Below are 20,752 nucleotides of genomic sequence, written 5' to 3' on the forward strand. Positions count from 1 at the left end.
ATAACAAGAGGAAACACATGCAGGAGGGCATCTTTCAGTGTGTAGTGTAAGTTTTGGCTCACCTTCTTTTAGTTAAAAGAAAATGTTTAGACTGGCAAGGAAAGTTTGCTGAAGGCTGTGCTGCCAGCTGGACACCCCTTCATCCCTTCTGTGGCAGGAGGAGAGGGATCAGATGCCCACCCATTCAGGAGGCATCTGATGGAAGTGTTTTTAGTTATTTCTGGCCGTGAAGGGTGGACAAAGCGCTGGCTGAGCTTTGCGCTCTGTTTTGGGTTGCTTTGCAACAGTTTTATGGGCTGTGGGTGAGTGGTGGATGACAGCGCTCCCCAGGTGGGGGACTTTGGAAGGTGAAGTATTGTTCAGTTTCAAACTGACAGAGAGCAGGGTTAGATTGGGTATCAGGGAAAAATTCTCCCCTGTGAGAGTGGGCAGGCCCTGGCACAGGGTGCCCAGAGCAGCTGGGGCTTCCCCATCGCTGGCAGTGCCCAAGGCCAGGCTGGACAGGGCTTGGAGCCACCTGGGATAGTACAAAATGTCCCTGCCCGTGGCAGAGGTGGCCTGGAAGGGCTTTAAGGTCCCTTCCAACCTAAACCACTCTGGGATTCTATTTTTAAACACAGCTTAATTTCCATGGCAGGAACACAAGCTGCGCACACTTACCCGGTACCTCCGGCTGAGATTCCCTTGTTTGGCTGGAATTACGGGTTACCTTTGGAACTGATTTAATGGATGCGTTCAAATCCTCCCAGTTCAGCCTGTGGATCTGTTACCCAGCCATCCAGACTTTCCTGCTCAGTGTGCCAGGTAGTGGAGTGACTGCCTGCAGAAGAAAGGATGGCTGAGAGGCACAGTTCCAGAGATGTTCCCTGGGATTGTCCGTAGCCAGGTGGCTGATGGACATCTTCATAAAGGTGTTAGGACAGCATGACATCCCTGTACCTCAACTGTGCCACTACAAAAGGAATTTAGAAGCAATTGAATGTGTCTGCAGGAGAAATTTACTTCTGAGGCTTTCAGGTGGTTATTGAAATATTCATAATTTCCAGAACAGTTAGATGGCGAGATCTGAGTTTTTTATCTTCCTTTACTTCTCCTTCTTTGTGAACCTAATTGATCATAACTTTTGAGCTGAGGGGAATATGTAAAACATATTTTGCAGCCTTTGAACACACTGTAATGACTTCAAGTGGCTCTGCTTGCGGTCTGGGCAGTTGTTTGACGTGTACCTGCTGGTACACACTGTCACCATTGCTGTCAGCGTGGAAGGAAGCGTGTTTTCAGTGTTGTTTTGTGATCTTCTTCAATCATCTATCAGTTAAAATGAATGCTTCATGTTTCAGGGAGGATGTTTGTGTATTCCTGTTCCTTGGGTTCAGTGCCCACTTGTCAGCAGCAAGATTTGAGCAGGATTTGCTGGTGTCACAGGTCATCGATGGGAGCAGTGTCACATCTGACATGGATTGGGAGCAGCTGAGTAGGGAGCAGTGGCTGGAATGAGTAGGAATAGTCTGACACACAGATAAAGCTGTGGGCAAGGCACTGGGCAAGGAATAGCTTGGGTTTATGGAGACCAAATTCTGTAATTTGGAGCTTGTTGAATCATCAAAGTGTGGTGTTCATTGCCCAAAACACTGAGCAACAATGATGAAATTGCCTATAAAAGGCAAAAGCCAGAGACCCCTGCAGCAGGGACCAGAGCTGCTCTGAATTGTTTTCCACCCTCCTTGTGGCTGTTGAAGAAGGAGGTGCTGGATGGCTGGGCTGGGAAGGGGAGGTTTTGTGTCCCCAGCCACACTGGGTTTGCTGTCAAGGCCAAGTGGAAGCTCTCCACTGCAAACAGAAGGATTTGGCTTCCAGTGATGGAGAGTAAAGAAAGGTTCTGGGATATGGCAAATAAACTGAGAGGGTTTTTCCTGCTTGTAGCATAACCACAAAAAGGAAGATGCCAGGAAGATGCCATCTCTTGTGCAATGTCAGGACATCTGGCTCTAAGACACATCCACCATGCAGGCTGTACACCCATAATTTGTTGGCAGTCAAGATGGTTTGGGATTTTTTTCCTTTTTCTTTCCTTTCCTGTGTTTGTGATTTTTCTAGCCCAACGATGCAATAAGAGCCTTCCTCTCCTTCCTGCACGTACATGTCTGGAAGAGACTACTTACTTGATTTTTGGTGCAGCTCTGAGCAGGGATTGCTGGAAAGAGGAGGACTCTGTGTTCAAAAATTCAGACTATTTATACCAGAAATAATCTTGAATACGTGTGGTGTTTTGTCTCTCAGACCAAGGAACACTCGGTGTTACATGAAACTAAATTAATAAAGGCAAACCCAAGGATTATTTTGTTTTCCAAGAGGAATGGCATTGAAAATGAATAATCTTGATGGTGTGTCTTTTTGGGTGGGTTTATGAAAAGTAGCAGCTGAAGTGCAGAGAACAGCATTGTGTATGAAGATATTCACATTTCAGCTCTGGAGGCTTGGGGTCTTTGATGTGGGTCTGATGTGTTGGGACTTCAAAAGTAGGATGTTTGAAATAAAATATTTATATTGCTAATGAAATATGGAAATATTATTCTAGGCTGGGAATCGTAGCGTGTAAATTTAGTTTTCTTTTGCTTTAGTTACAATCCTGGCACAGGCAGTTGGGAGGGAGCAACTGTTGTGGTCTGGCTACTGTCTCATAAATGGCCAGTAACAAACCCTAATATTAAAAAAATATGTCAAGTAACTGATTTAAGTCTTCAGTGAGGATCTGTTTTCTCTGTGATTTCTGCCAGGTTTCTTTTTCCTAATCTGCATGGCTGATTTGGCAAATTATGCTGGAGTCTGCATTTCAGAGCCACGTTACCATCAGTCACAAGACTGCTCTCAGTTTCCTTGGGCACAACTTCCCTTTCTGTTCCCATGATTTTTTAATTTTTAAATTCATGCTGCCACTTAGATTCCCAGAGGTTTCCAACAAATCTGACTTTCTAATAATAAATGGCTTTTAGGTAGTCACTGGAGGTAAAAAAACCTCACAAAAACCTCAAAACACCTGCACTAATTGAGTTAAAATATGGAGCATGTCACAAACGTTTAGTCTCTCCTTATTTTCCTGCTTCCATCCTTTTGCACTGCCTTGTAGGGAAAAAAAAAACCCCACTCTTTCTGCCTTTTCAGTGTTTCATCTGTTTTCCTTTGAGGGTGTTTTGTAGGTTGTGTATCAGTCTGGGGAGGTTGGGCAGTCTCAGGAGCATGGCTGAGCGCTCTCAGTGCCGGATTGTCTGCGGGGTTGCACGAGGACGTGGGGCTCTATTTCCAGCCCTGCCCTAGCTCTGCCTGACCCAGATCCCCAGGCAGCACAGCTCTGCTGGGGACAGCAGCCAGAGCCCACAGCCACTTGGGGCTGCTCCTGTCCAGATCCCACGTGGGCAAGGTTTGAGCGGGGTGGGGTGCCCGAGGGGTGTGGGTTGGTTTGGGGGGTGCTGGCTGGGTTGGTTCTGCTGTAGGAAGCTGCTGAAGCATTGAAGATCCTGGTGTTTGAGTAGATTATTCATAAAATCACAGAGTGGTTCGGGTTGGAAGGATCTTAAAGCTCATCTGGTTCCACCTCCTGCCATGGTCAGGGACCTTGTGCAGGTGCTCCCAGTCCATCCTGGCTTTGGGCACTTCCAGGGATCCAGGGGCAGCCACAGCTTCTCTGGGGACCCTGTGCCAGGGCCTGCCCACCCTCACAGGGGAGAATTTTTTCCTAATATCCAGTCTAATTTCTTAAGATTTGTGATGTTCTGTTAATATTTTCACACCCCTCTTTGCATTTGGGGTGGGGAGCATGGATTTCCTATTGCAGCTGTTCAAAAATAAGCCAATATTGGTCCCACTTCCATTGCAGATGTTGAATTTTTTTAGGACTAGGACATTAGGATTGTGGAATGGAGTACAAAATGGGATGGGTGCTTGGCTTACACCTGGAATGGTCAGAAGGGCTCTGGGCCTGGTGCTTGGCTCTGCCTCCCTGACTTGGGGCAACTTCCCAGCCTGAAATAATTGCAACTTAAACCTGCCTTGCCCTTCTCCCTGCTCCATCCTTTCCATTCCAGGATCATTGGAAGCAGGATTTCTTTCCTGGGGAAATAAAAGCCCTGCTTAGCTGCTCCTGGGGGGAGTCTGCTGGTCAGGTGAGGCTTCCTCCTGAGCGTTTGCTGGTTTTCCTAACTACTGCCAAGCACCAGGAAGATGGGAGAGGAAGAAAGCTGAGCTGTAGGCCTATAAACCACAGAATTAGGGAATTGTGTGGGTTGGAAGGGGCTTCACAGACCATCCAGTTTCAGTATCTGCCATGGGCAGTGACAGCTTCCGCTATGACCAGGCTGCTCCAAGCTCTGGTGGAGTCTCATGGAGGGAAATACTCCCTGGTGGTGTTCCCATCTGGAGGTGGGACCTGTTTGGTTATCCAAATATGCTGCCAGTACTTTGGGTTTTAAATCCTCCGTGCTCAACTCAGGGCTTGTGTTCTGAGCTGTTACCCCCATGAGTGGATTTTCATTTCTGGGTGTTTTTTTAAAAAAATTCAATTAGGATAGAACATATATGGTAAAGGTTTCTTTTTCTTCTTGGCATCAAGTAATTTAGAAAAAAAGCAGGCTGCTCAGGGATTGATGTAGTATTCAGGCAGGGCTTCTTCTCCCTTTGAAGCTGTGTGAGTAGCTGTGTTCAGGGGATGTGGGCGTTGCTTTGCATTTTCATCCCAGCCTCTCTTTTCATAGTAGTAGCTCCTCTTGCTCTGACTTCCTGTCCACAGGCCAATGTTTTCCTTCTGAGGCTGACCTTGAAAACTTGTCTTAGAGCTCTGTGCAACTTGTGAGCCCACCTGTGCCTCAGTGTTATACTTACAGCTATTTTATATTTGCATATATTTGCATTTCCAGCACAAACCCAGCTTTACTGGCCTGTTTTACACTGCCAGCAGTTTCTTGCTTGTTAGTGGTGCAGAAGGGGTGATGCTGGTTTGGAGGCAAGCCTGTCCTGGAGGGAAGGAAACGCTGCTTGAGAGCTTGTTAGGGCTATCCAGCACATAATTTGTGGCAGGCAGCTCCCTTCCCTTGCAAATTGGTGTGCAGAGGTGCTTGTCAAGTACAGGATGTCCAGTTATTGAGGTGTCAGAGCGTTATTGTTGGCCATGATGAAATGCCTGCAGAGGAGGTGACTGTAGCAGTGACTCAGGCCCTGCTGCTGTGAACAGTTTGTTTTGTGCTCTAGAAACTCAGGACAAGAGCTCCCAGCTTTTATTCGGGACACTCGGTCTCTGTGTGACTCCTGCTCATCATTCATGGGGAATTCACTGGTGGGCTGGGCTATAAAGCATTAAATCTTCAGTCCTTACAGCAGCTGGCTTTCTCTGCTTATTTGTGTGCACACGTTTTCAGTGTGAACCTCAGAGTTTGGTTTCCAAGGGCCAAAAGATCACTGTTATACCTTCCAGCTGTGCTTATGAACCTCTCTCATTTAGACCCTCATTTTTCACCGAGGGTCGAATCCTCTCAACTTTTCTGGGCTGTCTGGGAAGGCTGCTGAGGGTTGCAAGTGGAGCACACCACTGCCTCTGAAAGGATTTCCTGGCTCCTGGTGACGAGTTGCTGAAATAGCTTATTATTGAGCTGATTTCTATAGTGACTGTTGCCCTGGCAGCAAAGCTTAGAGAGTAAAAGCACAAACACGAGCAGGGCACAATTTGGTTTCGGAAGGCTTCGGTTTGCTTTGCTTTGGTTGGGTTTCAAAGTGCTTTAGGAGGAGTTTCAAGATGAACAAACAGATAAGGGAGGTGGTTTTTTACTCGTTTAAGTGGATGTGGTTTTGTCTCATCAGTGTTAATTGTGAGAATGAACCGTTTCTGCTTGCAAGGAGACCCCAGACCTGGGCCTTGTCCTCAGCACAGGAAAGATGTGGAGCTGTTAGAGCAGGTCCAGAGGTGGCCTTGGAGATGCTTGGAGATGCTCCAATACTGGAGCCAGCTGGGGGTGCTCACCTGGAGAGGAGAAGGCTCCAGGGAGAGCTCAGAGCCCCTGCCAGAGCCTAAAGGGGCTCCAGGAGAGCTGGAGAGGGACTGGGGACAAGGGATGGAGGGACAGGACACAGGGAATGGCTTCAGAGTGCCAGAGGGCAGGGATGGATGGGATATTGGGAAGGAATTGTTCCCTGGCAGGGTGGGCAGGCCCTGGCACAGGGTGCCCAGAGCAGCTGTGGCTGCCCCTGGATCCCTGGCAGTGCCCAAGGCCAGGCTGGACTTTGGGGCTTGGAGCAGCCTGGGACAGTGGAAGGTGTCCCTGCCCATGGCAGGGGGTGGAACGGGATGAGTTTGAAGGTCCCTCCCAAGCCATATCATTCCATGATTTTAAGTGTGGAGGAGTAATCAGCTGATAAATTCATGGCTGATTATCTTGTTCATTGACCAAAAAGGTTGATGCTCCCACCTTTGCTCCTTGTGCCCAGCTGATCCGAGAAGAGCAGGTCTTGATAGGCAGGGTTGTAACAGGGCACCCCAAATACCTGTTTAACCCTCTGGCATGGCCCTAGCCAAGGAGGAGATGGAAGTTGTGGTGGGAATTACTCCCCGTGTTTTGAGTTAGCACTCAGTGTTTGCTGGCAACGAGGAAAAAAGGTCCTGTAAACACAAGGAGGTGCCACCTGGAGCCCTTGATGAGGTTGTTTCATCCTGCTGGCTCTTGCGTGGGTATTTTGAGGTACTGGTTTTCCACAGCATCTTTATCACGGTGCAGTTGGTATTGTTATGATAATCACATTGTTATTTATAATTCCTTCTTGGGTTCAGGCTCCTTAATGAGGCAGCTCTGCTGCAGATGGAGGGAATTTTTAGTCACCCAGGCTAAAGAACCTGTGTCAGAGCTGGGGAGCTTTGTGTGTGCCTCATCCTCGTGGGACCACGCTGAGCCTGGGCATGTGGCCTGGCTGCAGCTGACACTGGTCCCCACCTTCTGTCTTCAGGAGAGGAGAAGATCTTTTGTGGAAGGGAAGGGGTCAGTGAGAGCTGTGAGTCCCCCATAGTTTCTGCAAGCCACACCCCATCGAGCTTTCATGGATACACCACAGGGAATGAGGAATTTTTAATGTGACAAGCTGGAAGGTGTGAGCAAAGAAGCTTTTTTGCCTATTCCTCCCCCATTAGACAGGCTGTGAAAACAGGCTTGAATAAGAAGTGGTGTTAAAAATTTTAGTTGGTTTTCCTCATTTTAACTTTCAGTGAAAACAGCTCATCTCCATGGCCTGTGTCTTTGGCAGAGGATTACCTTTCCTCCTGTATCATTTGCTCTGCTTTTACAAAAGGTGCTTGGTAGTGATTTACACTGGTGGTGTGAGAGCACATTTTGGAACTGATGGTAGTTTCCAGCAATATTGCCCAAACCTGCAGTTTTACTGCAAGGCACACTTTTGTTGGTTTTTGTCAGGCTGCCAGGCCAGGTATCCTGAGGTCACACCAGCATTTTGGCACTCTTGTGCTAGTATCCAAGTGCTATTTGCAGCTGGCAACAGATTTTTCCATCTGGAGCTCATCTTAGAACCTGCTGGAAGCTTTCATGGAATGTAATCCGGAAATAGTTTGGGTTGGAAAAGCCCTCTAAGCTCATCAAGTCCAACCATTCCCCCAGCACTCCCAAGGCCACCACTAACCCATGTCCCCAAGTGCCACATCTACAAATGTTTTAAATCCCTCCAGGCAGGGATGGTGACTCTGCCACTGCCCTGGGAAGCCTAGTCCAGGGCTGGACAACCTTTTCCATGGAGAAATGTTTCCAAGTATCCAATCTAGACCTTCCCTGGCAGTGGAGATGTAGTTTGGAGGTTGGCTACAGGTTCCTGAGCTGTGTCTTTGGGATTCCGAATCCTTAAAAATGTTGTCGGCGTGGACAGGAAGCTGCTCTGTCAGGTTCAGGGATTTGGGAAACTGGGATTTTGGCACTCGAGTGTTGAAAACTGAAAAGGTTTAGTTAATACTGGCCCACATCATGGTGCCCACGGAGTGCTCAGACAACCCCAAAGCCAGGCTGGATGGCTGCTGCAGGCCCAGAGCTCGGGTGGAGGATCGGCATTAAAAATAAATAACTTTGGCTTTATCATTGTGAGGCACCATCCTGGGAAGCAACAAGAAGTCTGTAAGGATTGTCTTGTTGGGAATTTGTGCTGCCAGAGCTGGGATTTGAAATGAGCACATGGAGACAGGCAGGTGGAGCTGAGCTGCTGCTCAGTCCTGGCCTTGTAGGAGCTCCTAATGTGGGTTACCCATGCATAATTCAGGCCATCCTTTTTCCATGTTCAGAGCTCTGTAACTAAATACTGATTTGCTAAACACAACTTGAATAATGAAGCAATCTGTGGCTTGAAAGCCTTCCTCAGTATTGAAAGAAAAGGAAGCAAATGGAGCTGTATCCTCACTTCTGCTCTAAAACAACACAGATATGCACAAAGTGGAAGAGTCATCTTCATCCCTTGCTCTGTGGATTTAAATGTGTGCACATTCCTGGTGTGTCCAGGAAGGGAGAGGTGGCCTGTCCAAAGTACTGCCAGTCCTTCCATCCAAGGCTTTTTCTTTTCTCTACCATCCCTTCCATGGAAAAACAAATTAAAAACTGCACCTTGTGTTTCTTGTTGAGCTTAGAGGTAACAGGTCAAAAAATGAATTTATGTACAATGTGGTCATATTTGCATAGGAGTAAAGCTCTGTATCTGCTCTGAGCCACTTCAGCTCAAATCGTGCCAGTAGGGTAAATTATTTTGGTTTTCCTCAGTCACAACTTTGCTCCCTTTGATGAAGCACAAACACTTGGGAGCCTGTAAGAGGCTAAAAATATTCTTACAGCTGATAAAGGCTTGGTTTGACTTCTGAAAATATGAAGTGTTTTTTTTTTCCCTGTGCTGTTACCTTCTCACTTCATGTTCATGAGCTGTAGCAGAGCACGTGGTCTGTGGGATGGTGGGGCTTCCACTGCTTTCCTCTCCTTGCTCTGGGGAGGAGCAGTTTTGGTTTTTGGTTGAATAAACACCTCAGACCTGAGGATTTGCTGGTGGTGGTTGCTGCCATCACTATCTTGTTTGCTGCCCGCGTCTCAAAAATGCAGAAGGAGATTCCAAGCAAGTAACTTGTGTGTGCTTGTAACTTTTGTACTGGAAGCAATCAGCTTTTCTAAGCTATTTCTGCAATTCATTGAGTATAGGAGTTTCTTACCTAGTTCCTCTTTTTTTAAAAAAAAATTAAAAATTTCTCCTGGTTCCTTTTTTTTTTAATCTGGTCGACAACATTTCTTTGAATTGGAGCAGTATACCCTGTTAACAGTCAAATTTACCTCACAGAGCTGCTAAATACTTGCAAACCTAAATGCTTCCATTTATTTTCAGGCTTATCTGCTTGATTATTGATTTTCCTGCTGCTCTTTTGGCCCAGAGAATAGATCCTTGCTTACCTACATCAATTTTTTAGTGTTGATGACTATGTGTGGCACCTGGAGGAGTTCTAGGGTGGGTTGGATGGGGCTTGGAGCCACCTGGGACAGTGGAAGTGTCCCTGCCCATGGCAGGGGGTGGAATGGGATGAGCTTTAGGGTCCCTTCCAACCCAAACCAGTCTGGGATTTTGTGATTTTATGATTTTTGCCTTTCAGAATGAAAAGCAGGTTTTGCATTCAATCACTGGTGCCACACATTTCGTTAAGGTTCCAGTCTGTAAGGGGTGGAAGAGGTTTCTACCACAAATAATAGCAAACATTTGCTCTGTAGCTCCTTAAATCCATGAGTATGATGATTGTTAGAGGAGTCTGGGTGCTGCTCATGCACTAGAGCATCGAAATGGAAAATGTAACAAATAGAGAGCAGGAGGGAAGCTTCATACAGCTGCAAAGTGGTGTTAAATCTTTTAAGAAACCAACAGCGAGCTCGGGAAGGACAGTGCTGTGTGTACAAGGCTGGAGCTCAAATCTGCTGCTCTTTTCCCTTCAGAGTCTGTCTGTCCATCCCGAGCACAGCTGGTTTTGTGCAGGAATTTTGGCTTTGGCCGTGACCTGCAGGCTGAATGCCGTGCTAATGCCTGGTTCTGTGTTCTCCTCCCCCTCCCCAGGAAGAAGAATGCCAACACGAAGATGAAGTAGAGCATTTCCTACGCTGGCCGCACGCTGGTGTCGGCTGGGTAGGGACGGGCTCTCGCTCTGGCCAAACCCATTCCGGGGACAAGATGAAGCCGAGGAGGAGCTTCCCGCCGCGCTGGAGCCGCAGTGACTGCTGCCCACTTTAAAGCCCATGTGCCACCGTCCCTGGCGAGATGAAAGAAGTGGTGCTGTGGTCACCCGAGGAGGTGGCCAGCTGGCTGACGGACAATGCCGTGCCGGAGTACTGTGAGCCCCTGAAGAACTGCACCGGGCGGGACCTCATCAACCTGACGGAGGAGGATTTCAAGAAATCCCCTCTGTCCCGGGTGTCTTCCGACAGCGGCCAGCGGCTCTTGAACATGATCGAGGGGCTGAAGATGGCTCACCACATGGAGGCTCACAAGAACGGCCACGCCAACGGGCACGTGCGCGCCGGCGAGGCCGCGCGCCAGAACGGCTTCGGCGCCGCGCTCAAGCTCAATGGGGTCCCCAACGGGTTCAAGAAGGAGATGATCAAGATCCCCATGCCGGAGCCGGAGCGCTCGCAGTATCCCATGGAGTGGGGCAAGACTTTCCTGGCTTTTATTTATGCACTTTTTTGTTTTGTCTTCACCACGGTGACTATCTCGGTGGTTCATGAACGAGTGCCTCCCAAGGAGGTGCAGCCTCCCCTCCCAGATGCATTTTTTGATCGCTTTGATCGGGTGCAATGGGCTTTTTCTATTTGTGAAATCAACGGCATGATCCTTGTAGGACTGTGGTTTGTCCAGTGGCTGCTCTTAAAATACAAGTAAGTAAAACCTTCTCAAAACATGAGTGCTTCTGGCAGCTTTTGGAGGGCAGATGCTGGTCTGCACCCAAACAAAATGAAGCTTCTTGTCATCTTCTTACCTCAGTTTTCAAAGGTGAAGTAGCGTGCAGTGTGAGTTGCTTGTGCAGAAGGCAGAGGCCCAAATGTTCCCTAAGAAACTGAGCAACGCCCCTGCTCGTGTTTGCCTGTGTGGTTAACTCGCACCTTTTTCATGGGTGAAAAGCCTTGGATTGGATGAAATGATGTTCTGAACTCACTGTTTGTTCTGACAGAGCACAACTCATGCTCTTGTGAGGGCAGCTGTGAACCAGGATCCAAGGGAATGGCTGGAGCTGTGCCAGGGGAGGTTTAGGTTGGGTTTCAGGGCAAGGTTCTTCCCCCAGAGGGTACTGGGCAGTGCCCAGGCTCCCCAGGGAATGGGCACAGCCCCGAGGCTGCCAGAGCTCCAGGAGCATTGGGACACCCCTCCAGGAGTGCTCAGGGTGGGATTGCTGGGGTGTCTATGAAGGGACTGCAGCTGGATCCATGATCTCTGTGGGTCCCTTCCAGCTCAGGACATTCCATGATTTTAAACCCAAGGGAAACAGCTAGAGGGGCGGGGTGGGGTGGGATTGCCCCCAAGAAGGAGGGAGGTATGGGGTGAATAGGGCCATACCAGGGATCAAACACCCTGTGGTGGAGCTGTGGGTGAAGAACAGCAGAACCCTTGGAGATTTTGAAGCAGTGAGATGTGGGTTGAGTTGATGGTAACATACATACACTGGTGTCACTGGCAGATGTGAAGGTCGCCCCATACCGTGTCCCCATTTGCTTTGGGGTGTCTGGTTTTATTTATGTTATAGAATCACACAATGTTAGGGGCTGGAAGGGACCCTAAAGGTCATCCCATTCCAACCCCCTGCCATGGGAAGTCCCCTTTGGAATGTCCTTTCTGGTGTTGGGGGAAGATGCCAGGGAGTCCCAGAGCTTGGTCAGTGTATGCACTGATCATGGAATGTTTCAAGGACCAAAATCCCTCTTTTCTATCCCTGAGCAGAGGGATCAAGGTCTGAGAGGCCCAAGCTGTGGCTGAGCAGCAGAAAGGGAAGAGCAGGAGAGGTGCTGGCAGGAACAGGAGCCCAGCGTGGTGCCTTTATCTGGAGGACCTTGTTCTTGTGGTTTTGGATGGGGCACACCAAAGCAGGGGTGACTCAGTGCTACAGAAAAGCTGAATCCCTTTTGTGGTGGGGTTATCCCCTCCCTTTGAAACCTAATTCAGGAGTGAAGGGAGGGCATTGGGCCACATGGGCCTTCCTCACTTCTGCTTCCTCATCCCTGGACGTGCCAGGGCCAGGTTGGACACTGGGGCTCGGAGCAGCCTGGGATAGTGGAAGGTGTCCCAGCCCATGGCAGGGGTGGAGATGAAAGGGCTTTAAGGTCCTTTCCAAGGCAAACGTTCTGTGATTCCATGATTCCAGTGCTGTCCATGGCACGGGATTGGGCTGGTGTCTCTCCAGAAGGCAGGAGCAGGTCTGGCTGGGCGCTCTGGAGTTTCCACAGGGAGCTCAAGGAAGCTGCTGAGGCGGATGAACTTCTCTGGGAAGCATTCCCAGATGCTGTGGGAGAAGCACAATGCCAGGATTGGCCATGTGTTTGGCTCAGGGCTGAAGGAGCAGCCTGCTCCCTGCTGAGGTCTGCAGAGCTGGGATGGAGTTCTCTGGGCCAGGAATACGTGTGGAGGTTGTACTTGCTGGCTGCCTCTGAGTCTCACACTCACACAAACCCTCCTGGGGAAAAGGAAAATAAGAGGCTTTTTACATTTATTTTTTCTTTATATTGCAGTGCACAGCTCTCTTGGATTTTCCCAAGTTAAAATATGCCAAATCCAGCAAAATCAAGTGGTAGTTTTAATTAAAAAAAGAAATTCAGTGCTCAGAAAAATGCTTCTTTGGTCTCCCAGAATATGGTGTTGCTCAGCCTTTAATCCCCAACCCCCTGTTTGCCTTCATGTTAAAAAGAAAAAAGCAGGTTCATGTCTGGTTCTAAAAGCCACGAGGGTGAGATATGAGAGGAGAAATTCTGCAGAGGAGAACCCCTGCTCTACTGGAGTGGTGCCCTCCACACTTAAATTTCAGTTTGTGGAACAAGATTAGATTAATAATTATCATTCTTAACTCACAGCTTTGCCCATGTTTACACCAGGAGAGGGAAGGAAAAAGTCTGGAATGTTGTGTTACAGCAGGGAGTACTCCAGTGCAAAATGTGTTTAGCCTGCAAGAGTTGAATTTTTCCTGATAAATCAAAGCACTCAAGGTGTTACTGATCTGGCACTGCAAACTCATACTCCTCCAAGAGTGGAGCACTCCAGTTTAATAACCATGCCAAAAGCACTGGAAAATTTAAAAGGTGGCCAACTTTGAATTTTGAAAGAGCTCAGCTTGATAGGAATATTATTTTTTTTTAAGTGAGCAAAATAGCAACAACTGAATTCCAGTGCCTGAAGGGAACCTCCAAGAAAGAAGGAGAGAGACTCTTTAGGAGGGCTTGGAGGGACAGGACACAGGGAATGGCTTCCCACTGCCAGAGGGCAGGGATGGATGGCGTATTGGGAAGGAATTGTTCCCTGGCAGGGTGGGCAGGCCCTGGCACAGGGTGCCCAGAGCAGCTGTGGCTGTCCCTGGATCCCTGGCAGTGTCCAAGGCCAGGCTGGACAGGGCTTGGAGCAGTGTGGGACAGTGGAAGGTGTCCCTGCCCGTGGCATGGGCTGGAATAAGATGAGCTTTAAGGTTTCTTCCAGTGCAGACTGTTCTTGGATTCTGGGAATGCCAGCACCTGCAGCTTGAAATGGCCACAAGTGCAAAGAGCAGTGATTTAAAATGAACCAAACCCCACGGGGTCTGTAGCCAGTGGCACACGAAGGGTGATTGCTGTAATTGGATCACCCCCAGTTTCTGTAACCCTGGCAGTGCTCTCTCCTAAGGATCTCTCCAGAGGTTGCTCCTGTCCTGGTGGATGTGCCAGGAGAGGTTTAACTGTCTTTCTTGGAGGTGTTTTTAGGTGTTACCCCAGTGGGGCAGTTCTGGGGCTGGCTGTCCCTCCTGAGCCCATCCTTCACCCCAGGTGCTTGTGCTGGTTTTGCAGAAACACCTCACAGTACCCCAGATCTGCATCTGCCCTCTCTGTGAGCATCAGCCCTCGCTAATAAATGTCTCTGCAGCTGTGGCTGCTGTGTGGCTTCCCTGCAAGCACCCTGTCCTGCAGCCAGGGCAGCTCTGCATCTTTATTTAGGAGCTTTCCTTGCTGATGTGAACTGCTTCCTTTATGATGCTGCTCAGGAAAGATGTGTTCCCTCACTCCTGTGGGTTATACAGGAGGCCCTTTGTAATCACTAAATTGTGTGTCAGCTGAAATAAACTTACTCCTTTTCACCTCACAATGAAAATCCTGTAACTTTATCCCCTGCCTCGAATAGGAAATCGGTGACTGGCCACAGCTAATGCAGGGGTGTGGGGCATGAAATCCCCTCTAATGTCTTCAGCACCCAATCTGCACAGGCTTGTGCATCCTAATCCTTAGATTGCTGTGTTCACCTTCAAAGGCAGTGTGAGCTGTGTTGCTCCCGTGTTCCTGGCCTGGAAGGCGTGGGAATATTTGTGGAGTAGTTCAGCGCTCCCAGGTGTAACCCGATAGTGTCACGAGTTTCCAAAGCATCAGGAGAAACCAGCTGCTGCTTTGTTTTATTTACCTTTGTGGATTTTGTTTGCCTCCTTATTTGTGCCTGTTTTTTTCTCCCTGCCAGGTCTATAATTAGCAGAAGATTTTTCTGTATCGTTGGCACACTATACCTGTACCGGTGTATTACCATGTATGTGACTACACTCCCAGTACCTGGAATGCATTTCAAGTGTTCTCCAAAGGTAAATTCCTCCTGGCTGCCCTAATCTGCCTGTTTCCCCCTCTTCCTGCTCTTCCCAAACCTGCTTTCTCAAGAAGTGTTTCTAAGGGAGGGGATTCTCCCCCTCTGCCCTGCTCTCGTGAGAGCCCACCTGCAATTCTGTGCACAGTTCTGGTGCCCCCAACATGAGGAGGCCATGGAACTGTTGGAGCAGGTCCAGAGGAGGTCATGGAGATGCTGAGGGGTCTGGAGCATCTTCCCTGTGGAGCCAGGCTGGGAGAGCTGGGAATGCTCAGCCTGGAGAAGGGAAGGGTGTGTGGAGACCTCACAGCTCCTTCCAGAGCCTGAAGGGACACAGGGAAGCTGGAGAGGGACCCTGCATCAGGAACTGGAGTGACAGGACACAGGGAATGGCTTCCCACTGCCAGAGGGCAGGGATGGATGGGATATTGGGAATTAGGAATTGCTCCCTGGCAGGGTGGGCAGGCCCTGGCACAGGGTGCCCAGAGCAGCTGGGGCTGCCCCTGAATCTCTGGCAGTGCCCAAGGCCAGGTTGGGCATTGGGGCTTGGAGCAGCCTGGGACAGTGGAAGGTGTCCCTGCCCATGGCAGAGGTGGAATGGGTGAACTTTTAAGCCCAAACCATTCTGTAATTTTAATTTGAGAGTGCTGGTTTGGTGTGACAGGGACACCCTTCTGCAGGTCGCTGGCTGCCCTCTCAGTGGAGGTGCTGTCAGGTAGTGCAGGGATTCCCACCCTTTTCAAAGCCCTGAGCTACCCAAATTCTGTGGCATTTTCAACTAATTTGCATGATCAGCATGTTCATGTCCCCACTGAAGCTGTTGAAGCAACATGCAACCTTTGCCATGTGTGAGTCACTGATTTCTAAATAAATACACACCTCAGTGTGTCAAATCCAAGTATGATTCGTGGTTGCAAATGGCCCAGAGAGACTTTCCTAAGGCTGTCTCCTGCACATATTTTTGCTGTTCTGTTAGCACAAGGACTTCTCACCTCCTCCCCAGTCCAGCCCTGACTCCCAGGGATAAATTAAGCTTATGAAAGCTGTGGCTGAAACCAGGCTACTGGGACAGAGGTGTTGACCCTTGTGGTCAGCCTGGAAGGGCAATTCACGTGCTCAGGGTGGAGATGGGACAGAGCCGGTGGTGTTGCATCCACCCCTGGCCACTCCAGCATTGCTGGAATCCTGCTCCTTACTGCAATTCCTGGGGCTGGTTGTGCTGTGACGCAGTTGAAGCAGGAGAAAGGGCAGAAGCACGGCCATAAATCAGCTGGCAGGTTGTTAAAATCACTGAGGCACAGGTAGTAAAAGCCTGATTGGACTCGATCCACGTGCTGAGGCACAGGTGGGAAAATCCTGATTGGACTTGATCCATGTGCTGTCATTGTTTTGGTGAGGATTGGCACATCCAAACAAAGCTTTGGTTCCTCGGGGAAGTCCGGCCAGTGTTTGCCAAGGCAGAACCTTTGTGGTTTTTGGAGGGATTTTGGAAAGAGAAGTGGGTGGGAGAGGATTCAGCACTGTGCTTGAACAGCCTGCTGCTAGGAAATTAAAAAAGAGGGAACACAGGTATTTATGGGCTGAGGTGAATAAATCTGCCTGTTTGGGGAATTTGGGGAATTTATGGCCTTGGCAAATCTTTCTCATTACTCAAGTGGAGACAAGCTGAGGGCCCTGATAAGATTAAGGAGTTTTCTTGAAAGCCCTAAATGTACTGGTGGGAAAAGAATAACCTCTCAACACCTTATTGAGTTCTATGTGATTGTGAAAAGTGGGCTTTGGGGAGCAGTTTAGTGTTTGTGAGCAACTGTTAGCAGGAAATCTTTAATTCCTGCAAAGAACATGCTCCAGTCTGTCAGAAATTATTAATTTCCACTTCTTAAAGCAAGGCCAAGCTTTAAAATAAAGTGTTATGGCCAGGCTGGGCGGTGGGGGTGGTCTGTGTTTCCTTCTGACAGTTCAGTGGTTTCCATGGATTTTCAAACACCATAAAATGAGGTGAGGATGCAGCACAGGTGTGCATTGATCCATTAGTCCCTGCTTCCTGATGGTCCCAGAGGTTCTCCACACATCCTGGTTGCCCCATGGCATATGTTTTTTGTGGATTTGTTTAATATTTGGCCTTGGCCAAGAGCTGAGAGCAGCAAAAGTGTTGGGCAGTGCCAGCTGCCCTCGGTCACTCGGGAGAGGGAGCAGAGTGACCTCGGGGAAGGATTTGGTGTGCTTGGATATGGCTTTCCTTGGGCAAGCTGAAGTTTTTCCAGGAATGCTCCATGAGCCAGTGCCGTGGTTGGGGTGGGTCAGAGCAAATCTGGGTGTGGAGGGAGAGCCCTGTTTGGACAGCTGTGGATTCAAAGCCCTGCGCTCTGACAGACAGCACGCATGCTTCTGTTGGAATGGGAAGCAGAAAGAAAGAATCCAGCAGACTTTTCCAAGGCTTTGGGGTTTGGAATGAGGTGCTCTTCTGTTCATCAGATCCTGGCTTTGGCAGCTGGCTGTTCAGTCTGGCCAGTTCCTCCTGGTTTCTGTCGGATGATCACCAGCAGGGCATGCACTGGTACCAACCACATGAACCAAATTAAACCTCATTTATTTTAGAGTGTGCTGTCTCTTGAACAGAAGGAAAATCTAATCTGAGCACCAGCTACCAGAGGTGCAAAGCATCAAAACACTCGTGTCTCGTTTCCAGTCTTTTTCCTGCTAGAAATGTGCTGCCAGCTTTTGGGAAAGGCTGAGGATTTATTTATCTTGTGGATCAAGGCAGAAGGGGAGGAGAACTGTGGCATTCACAATCTCTGATAAAATCCCTTTGCCCAGGATTTTTCTCCTGGGAAGCTGAAAAGCCTCAGAGAAAAAGGAAAACAAGTTCTTATCTCATTTGCTTCTCCTGTGTTGTGCTTGTCTGGAATGTGTTTGGAGATTTATCCACAGGTGATTGTTTCATTGGACTCTGCTGTGAGCTGTTTTGACTCTCTGGCTAATTGGAGCCAAGCTGGGTCAGGACTCTGGAAAGAGTCATGAGTTTTCATTGTTAGCTTTTGAGCAGTTAGTAGGTATCCTTTTTGTATTCTTTAGTGTAGTTAGTATAGTATTCTTTAATATAATACAGTATCATAAAGTAATAAATTAGCCTTCTGAGAACATGGAGTCAGATTCATCATTCCTCCCTGCCACGAGGGTCCCTGAAAATGTAATAGAGAACTGAAAGGCCAGATTGCTGCTTAAAACCATTGCTTTGAGCTGTGATATTTTACTGTGCTTTTGTGTTTTGCTGTCCCACCAGCTCTTTGGAGACTGGGAATCTCACCTGCGAAGGATAATGAAGTTGATTGCTGGCGGAGGCTTGTCCATCACGGGCTCCCACAACATGTGTGGGGACTACCTGTACAGCGGCCACACCGTCATCCTCACCCTCACCTACCTGTTCATCAAAGAGTGTGAGTGCCCTGCTGCCCTCCTGTTGTGTGCTTCCTTCCTCACTCAAGGGCTTCTGTTGTGCTCATGACCACAATTCCAGTTAAAATACCTCCTCACGCTGGGCATTAGGGAAGAATCCTTCACCAGAGGGATTGTAAGGGTTTGGGTTGGGAGGAATCCAAAAGCCATCTCATCTCACCCCTTGTCATGGCAGGGACACCTTCCAGTGTCCCAGGCTGCTCCAAGCCCTGTCCAGCCTGGCCTTGGGCACTGCCAGGGATCCAGGGGCAGCCATAGCTTCTCTGGGAATCTGAACCAGGGCCTGCCCACCCTGCCAGGGAGCAATTCCTTCCCAAAATCCAGTCTGAACACAAGCAGGTTACTTTGACTGGCCAGGGTACATTATATCTTTCTCAAAAGATTTCATGACCTTTCTCATTTCCACGGATCTCATTACCCCTGAGTACAATTTTAAGTTACACCTTAAGAGAGTGATACTTATTTTTGTGATCTCAGCATTCCTGCTGTTAATGTCAGCACAGGCATCTCTGTGTCAGCCAGGATTGCAGTCCATGACCTCTGCTAAGCACAGCAGCAGTCCTGATAAGCTTCCACTTGGGAGTAACCCCTGCCTTTGCTTCTTTGCAGATTCCCCACGGCGACTCTGGTGGTACCACTGGCTCTGCTGGGCGCTCAGCATGGTGGGGATGTTCTGCATCCTCCTTGCTCATGACCACTACACTGTGGACGTGGTGGTGGCTTACTACATCACTACAAGGCTATTCTGGTGGTACCACACAATGGCCAACCAGCAAGTGAGTTCCTCCCACTCCTTGGATGCTCCTGCTCTAGCCTGGGTAGGGGTGAGAGTATCCAGGCTCACCCATGTCCTGTGGAGAGTTCCTCCCTTCCTCACAGCTATTGGGTTTGCAGGGGAGAAAGAGGCATCATTCATTGGGTTCTTGACCACAAAAATATGGGGAGGTCTTCCCAAAGGCAGGCAGGGCTCTCCCACCCCTGGGTAACCTCAGTTTTTTGAAGTCTTCTGAATTTGGGCCAGGTGGCCACATTTGTGACAGAACAACAAGCCGTTTAGATTCTTTTGCCTTGGTTTTGTTTTGTTTGGTTGTTGAGGCCAGCTGGGGTTTTCCTGTGTTCCTGTGGCTTGTGCCACAGGTCTCTCGAGGTACAGCAGGGGGCCTCAGCTAAAAAGGAACTGGTTTTTCAATGTGTTTCCAGGGGGTGGAGAGTTCTCCTGGCTGGGGAACTGGAGCAATTAGAGAGGAGCTCACAATGCTGAGGAAAGTGAAACCTCTCCTGCTGAGCAGGGCAGGGTCAGGCTGGAGGTCAGGGAAAGGTTCTTCCCCCAGAGGGTGCTGTCACTGCCCAGGCTCCCCAGGGAATGGGCACAGCCCCGAGGCTGCCAGAGCTCCAGGAGAGCTTGGACACTGCTCCAGGCATGCCCAGGGTGGGATTGCTGGGGGGTCTGGGCAGGGCCAGGGGCTGGATCAGTGATCTCTGTGGGTCCCTTCCAGCTCTGCATGTTCCATGACTCTCTGAGAGGAAATGCACAAGTCTTTTCCCATGGACAGTGGACAAGGCAGTTAAGAGACAATTTCAGGTCCATAGCAGCATATTGGTGTCCATATATTTTCTGTGCTCATGGTCAAAGATCTTTTGCTCATTGTGGCATATGCCAGTAATTATGCATCATAAAGGCCTCCTACAATGGTAGAAGATGAATTTATATTGTGACAGAGCAGATTTTTAGATCCTGTCACAGAATCATCATGGGCTGGAAGGGGCCTTAAAGGTCATCTGGCTCCTGCAGCCCCATGAAGGCCTCGTAGGTCCCACCCACCTCGTTATTCCCCTGGTTTGGAGCTGCCTGAAGCAATGCACTGCAGCCTTTTGCATTTCTAGCCAAGTGCCTCATTGCCAGTTAGGTGCCCTTGGATGTTCAGTCAGCTGGGGAGGCACTGGGTTCTGTGCCCACACTCTGCAGCTCTTGTCACACGAGAGCTGAGGATCCCACACAGAGTCCAGAGGATCCCACGCTTTCACTCTGCTCCTGGGCTCCCAGAGCAGTGGTACTTCCAAGCTGGAAGTGCTGGAAGTCAGGAGTGCCCCAGTCCTGCTGAGGAATTGCTTCAGCAGAGCTTTGGTGTGGAAAGGTTCCTGTCCTGCTGCCTGAGTGACTGGGGAGGTGGCTCAGCACTGCTGCCCTGAGCTGCCAGGATGTTGGGAAATGCCAGTCCCTGGATCCTTCCCCGAGCACACGTTGGTGTGCTGCTCTCTCCTTCCTCGTGCTGGGGCTTGTGCCTGGCTTTCCAATTAAAAGCAGCAGTGGATTTATTTGACATGTGAGCTTGACATGGAGATGAAGCTCAGTGTACGAGCCCTGTGCTCGTGTGTTGCCTTTGGGGGGTGGATACAGGGATCCCTGGCTCTGGCATGGATAATAGGCAGCAGAGGGGTTGGATCATTCCCTTGGGGT

General features: G+C 49.3%; 1 protein-coding gene across 8 annotated transcripts in view; it reads left to right on the forward strand.

The window, feature by feature from the left end:
• Window positions 1–20,752, forward strand: part of SGMS1 (sphingomyelin synthase 1) — a 93,008-nt gene that overhangs the window by 69,610 nt on the left and 2,646 nt on the right. For all 8 annotated transcript variants that reach the window (XM_038140219.1, XM_038140225.1, XM_038140220.1 and 5 more), the window contains 4 exons: window positions 10,105–10,922; window positions 14,722–14,839; window positions 18,122–18,275; window positions 18,904–19,070. In XM_038140219.1, the coding sequence (XP_037996147.1) occupies window positions 10,306–10,922; window positions 14,722–14,839; window positions 18,122–18,275; window positions 18,904–19,070 (1,056 nt within the window). In that variant the 5' untranslated portion in view covers window positions 10,105–10,305. The remainder of the gene's footprint in view (window positions 1–10,104; window positions 10,923–14,721; window positions 14,840–18,121; window positions 18,276–18,903; window positions 19,071–20,752) is intronic.

This window comes from Motacilla alba, chromosome 6 (assembly GCF_015832195.1).
Source record: "Motacilla alba alba isolate MOTALB_02 chromosome 6, Motacilla_alba_V1.0_pri, whole genome shotgun sequence".
NCBI lineage: Eukaryota > Metazoa > Chordata > Aves > Passeriformes > Motacillidae > Motacilla > Motacilla alba.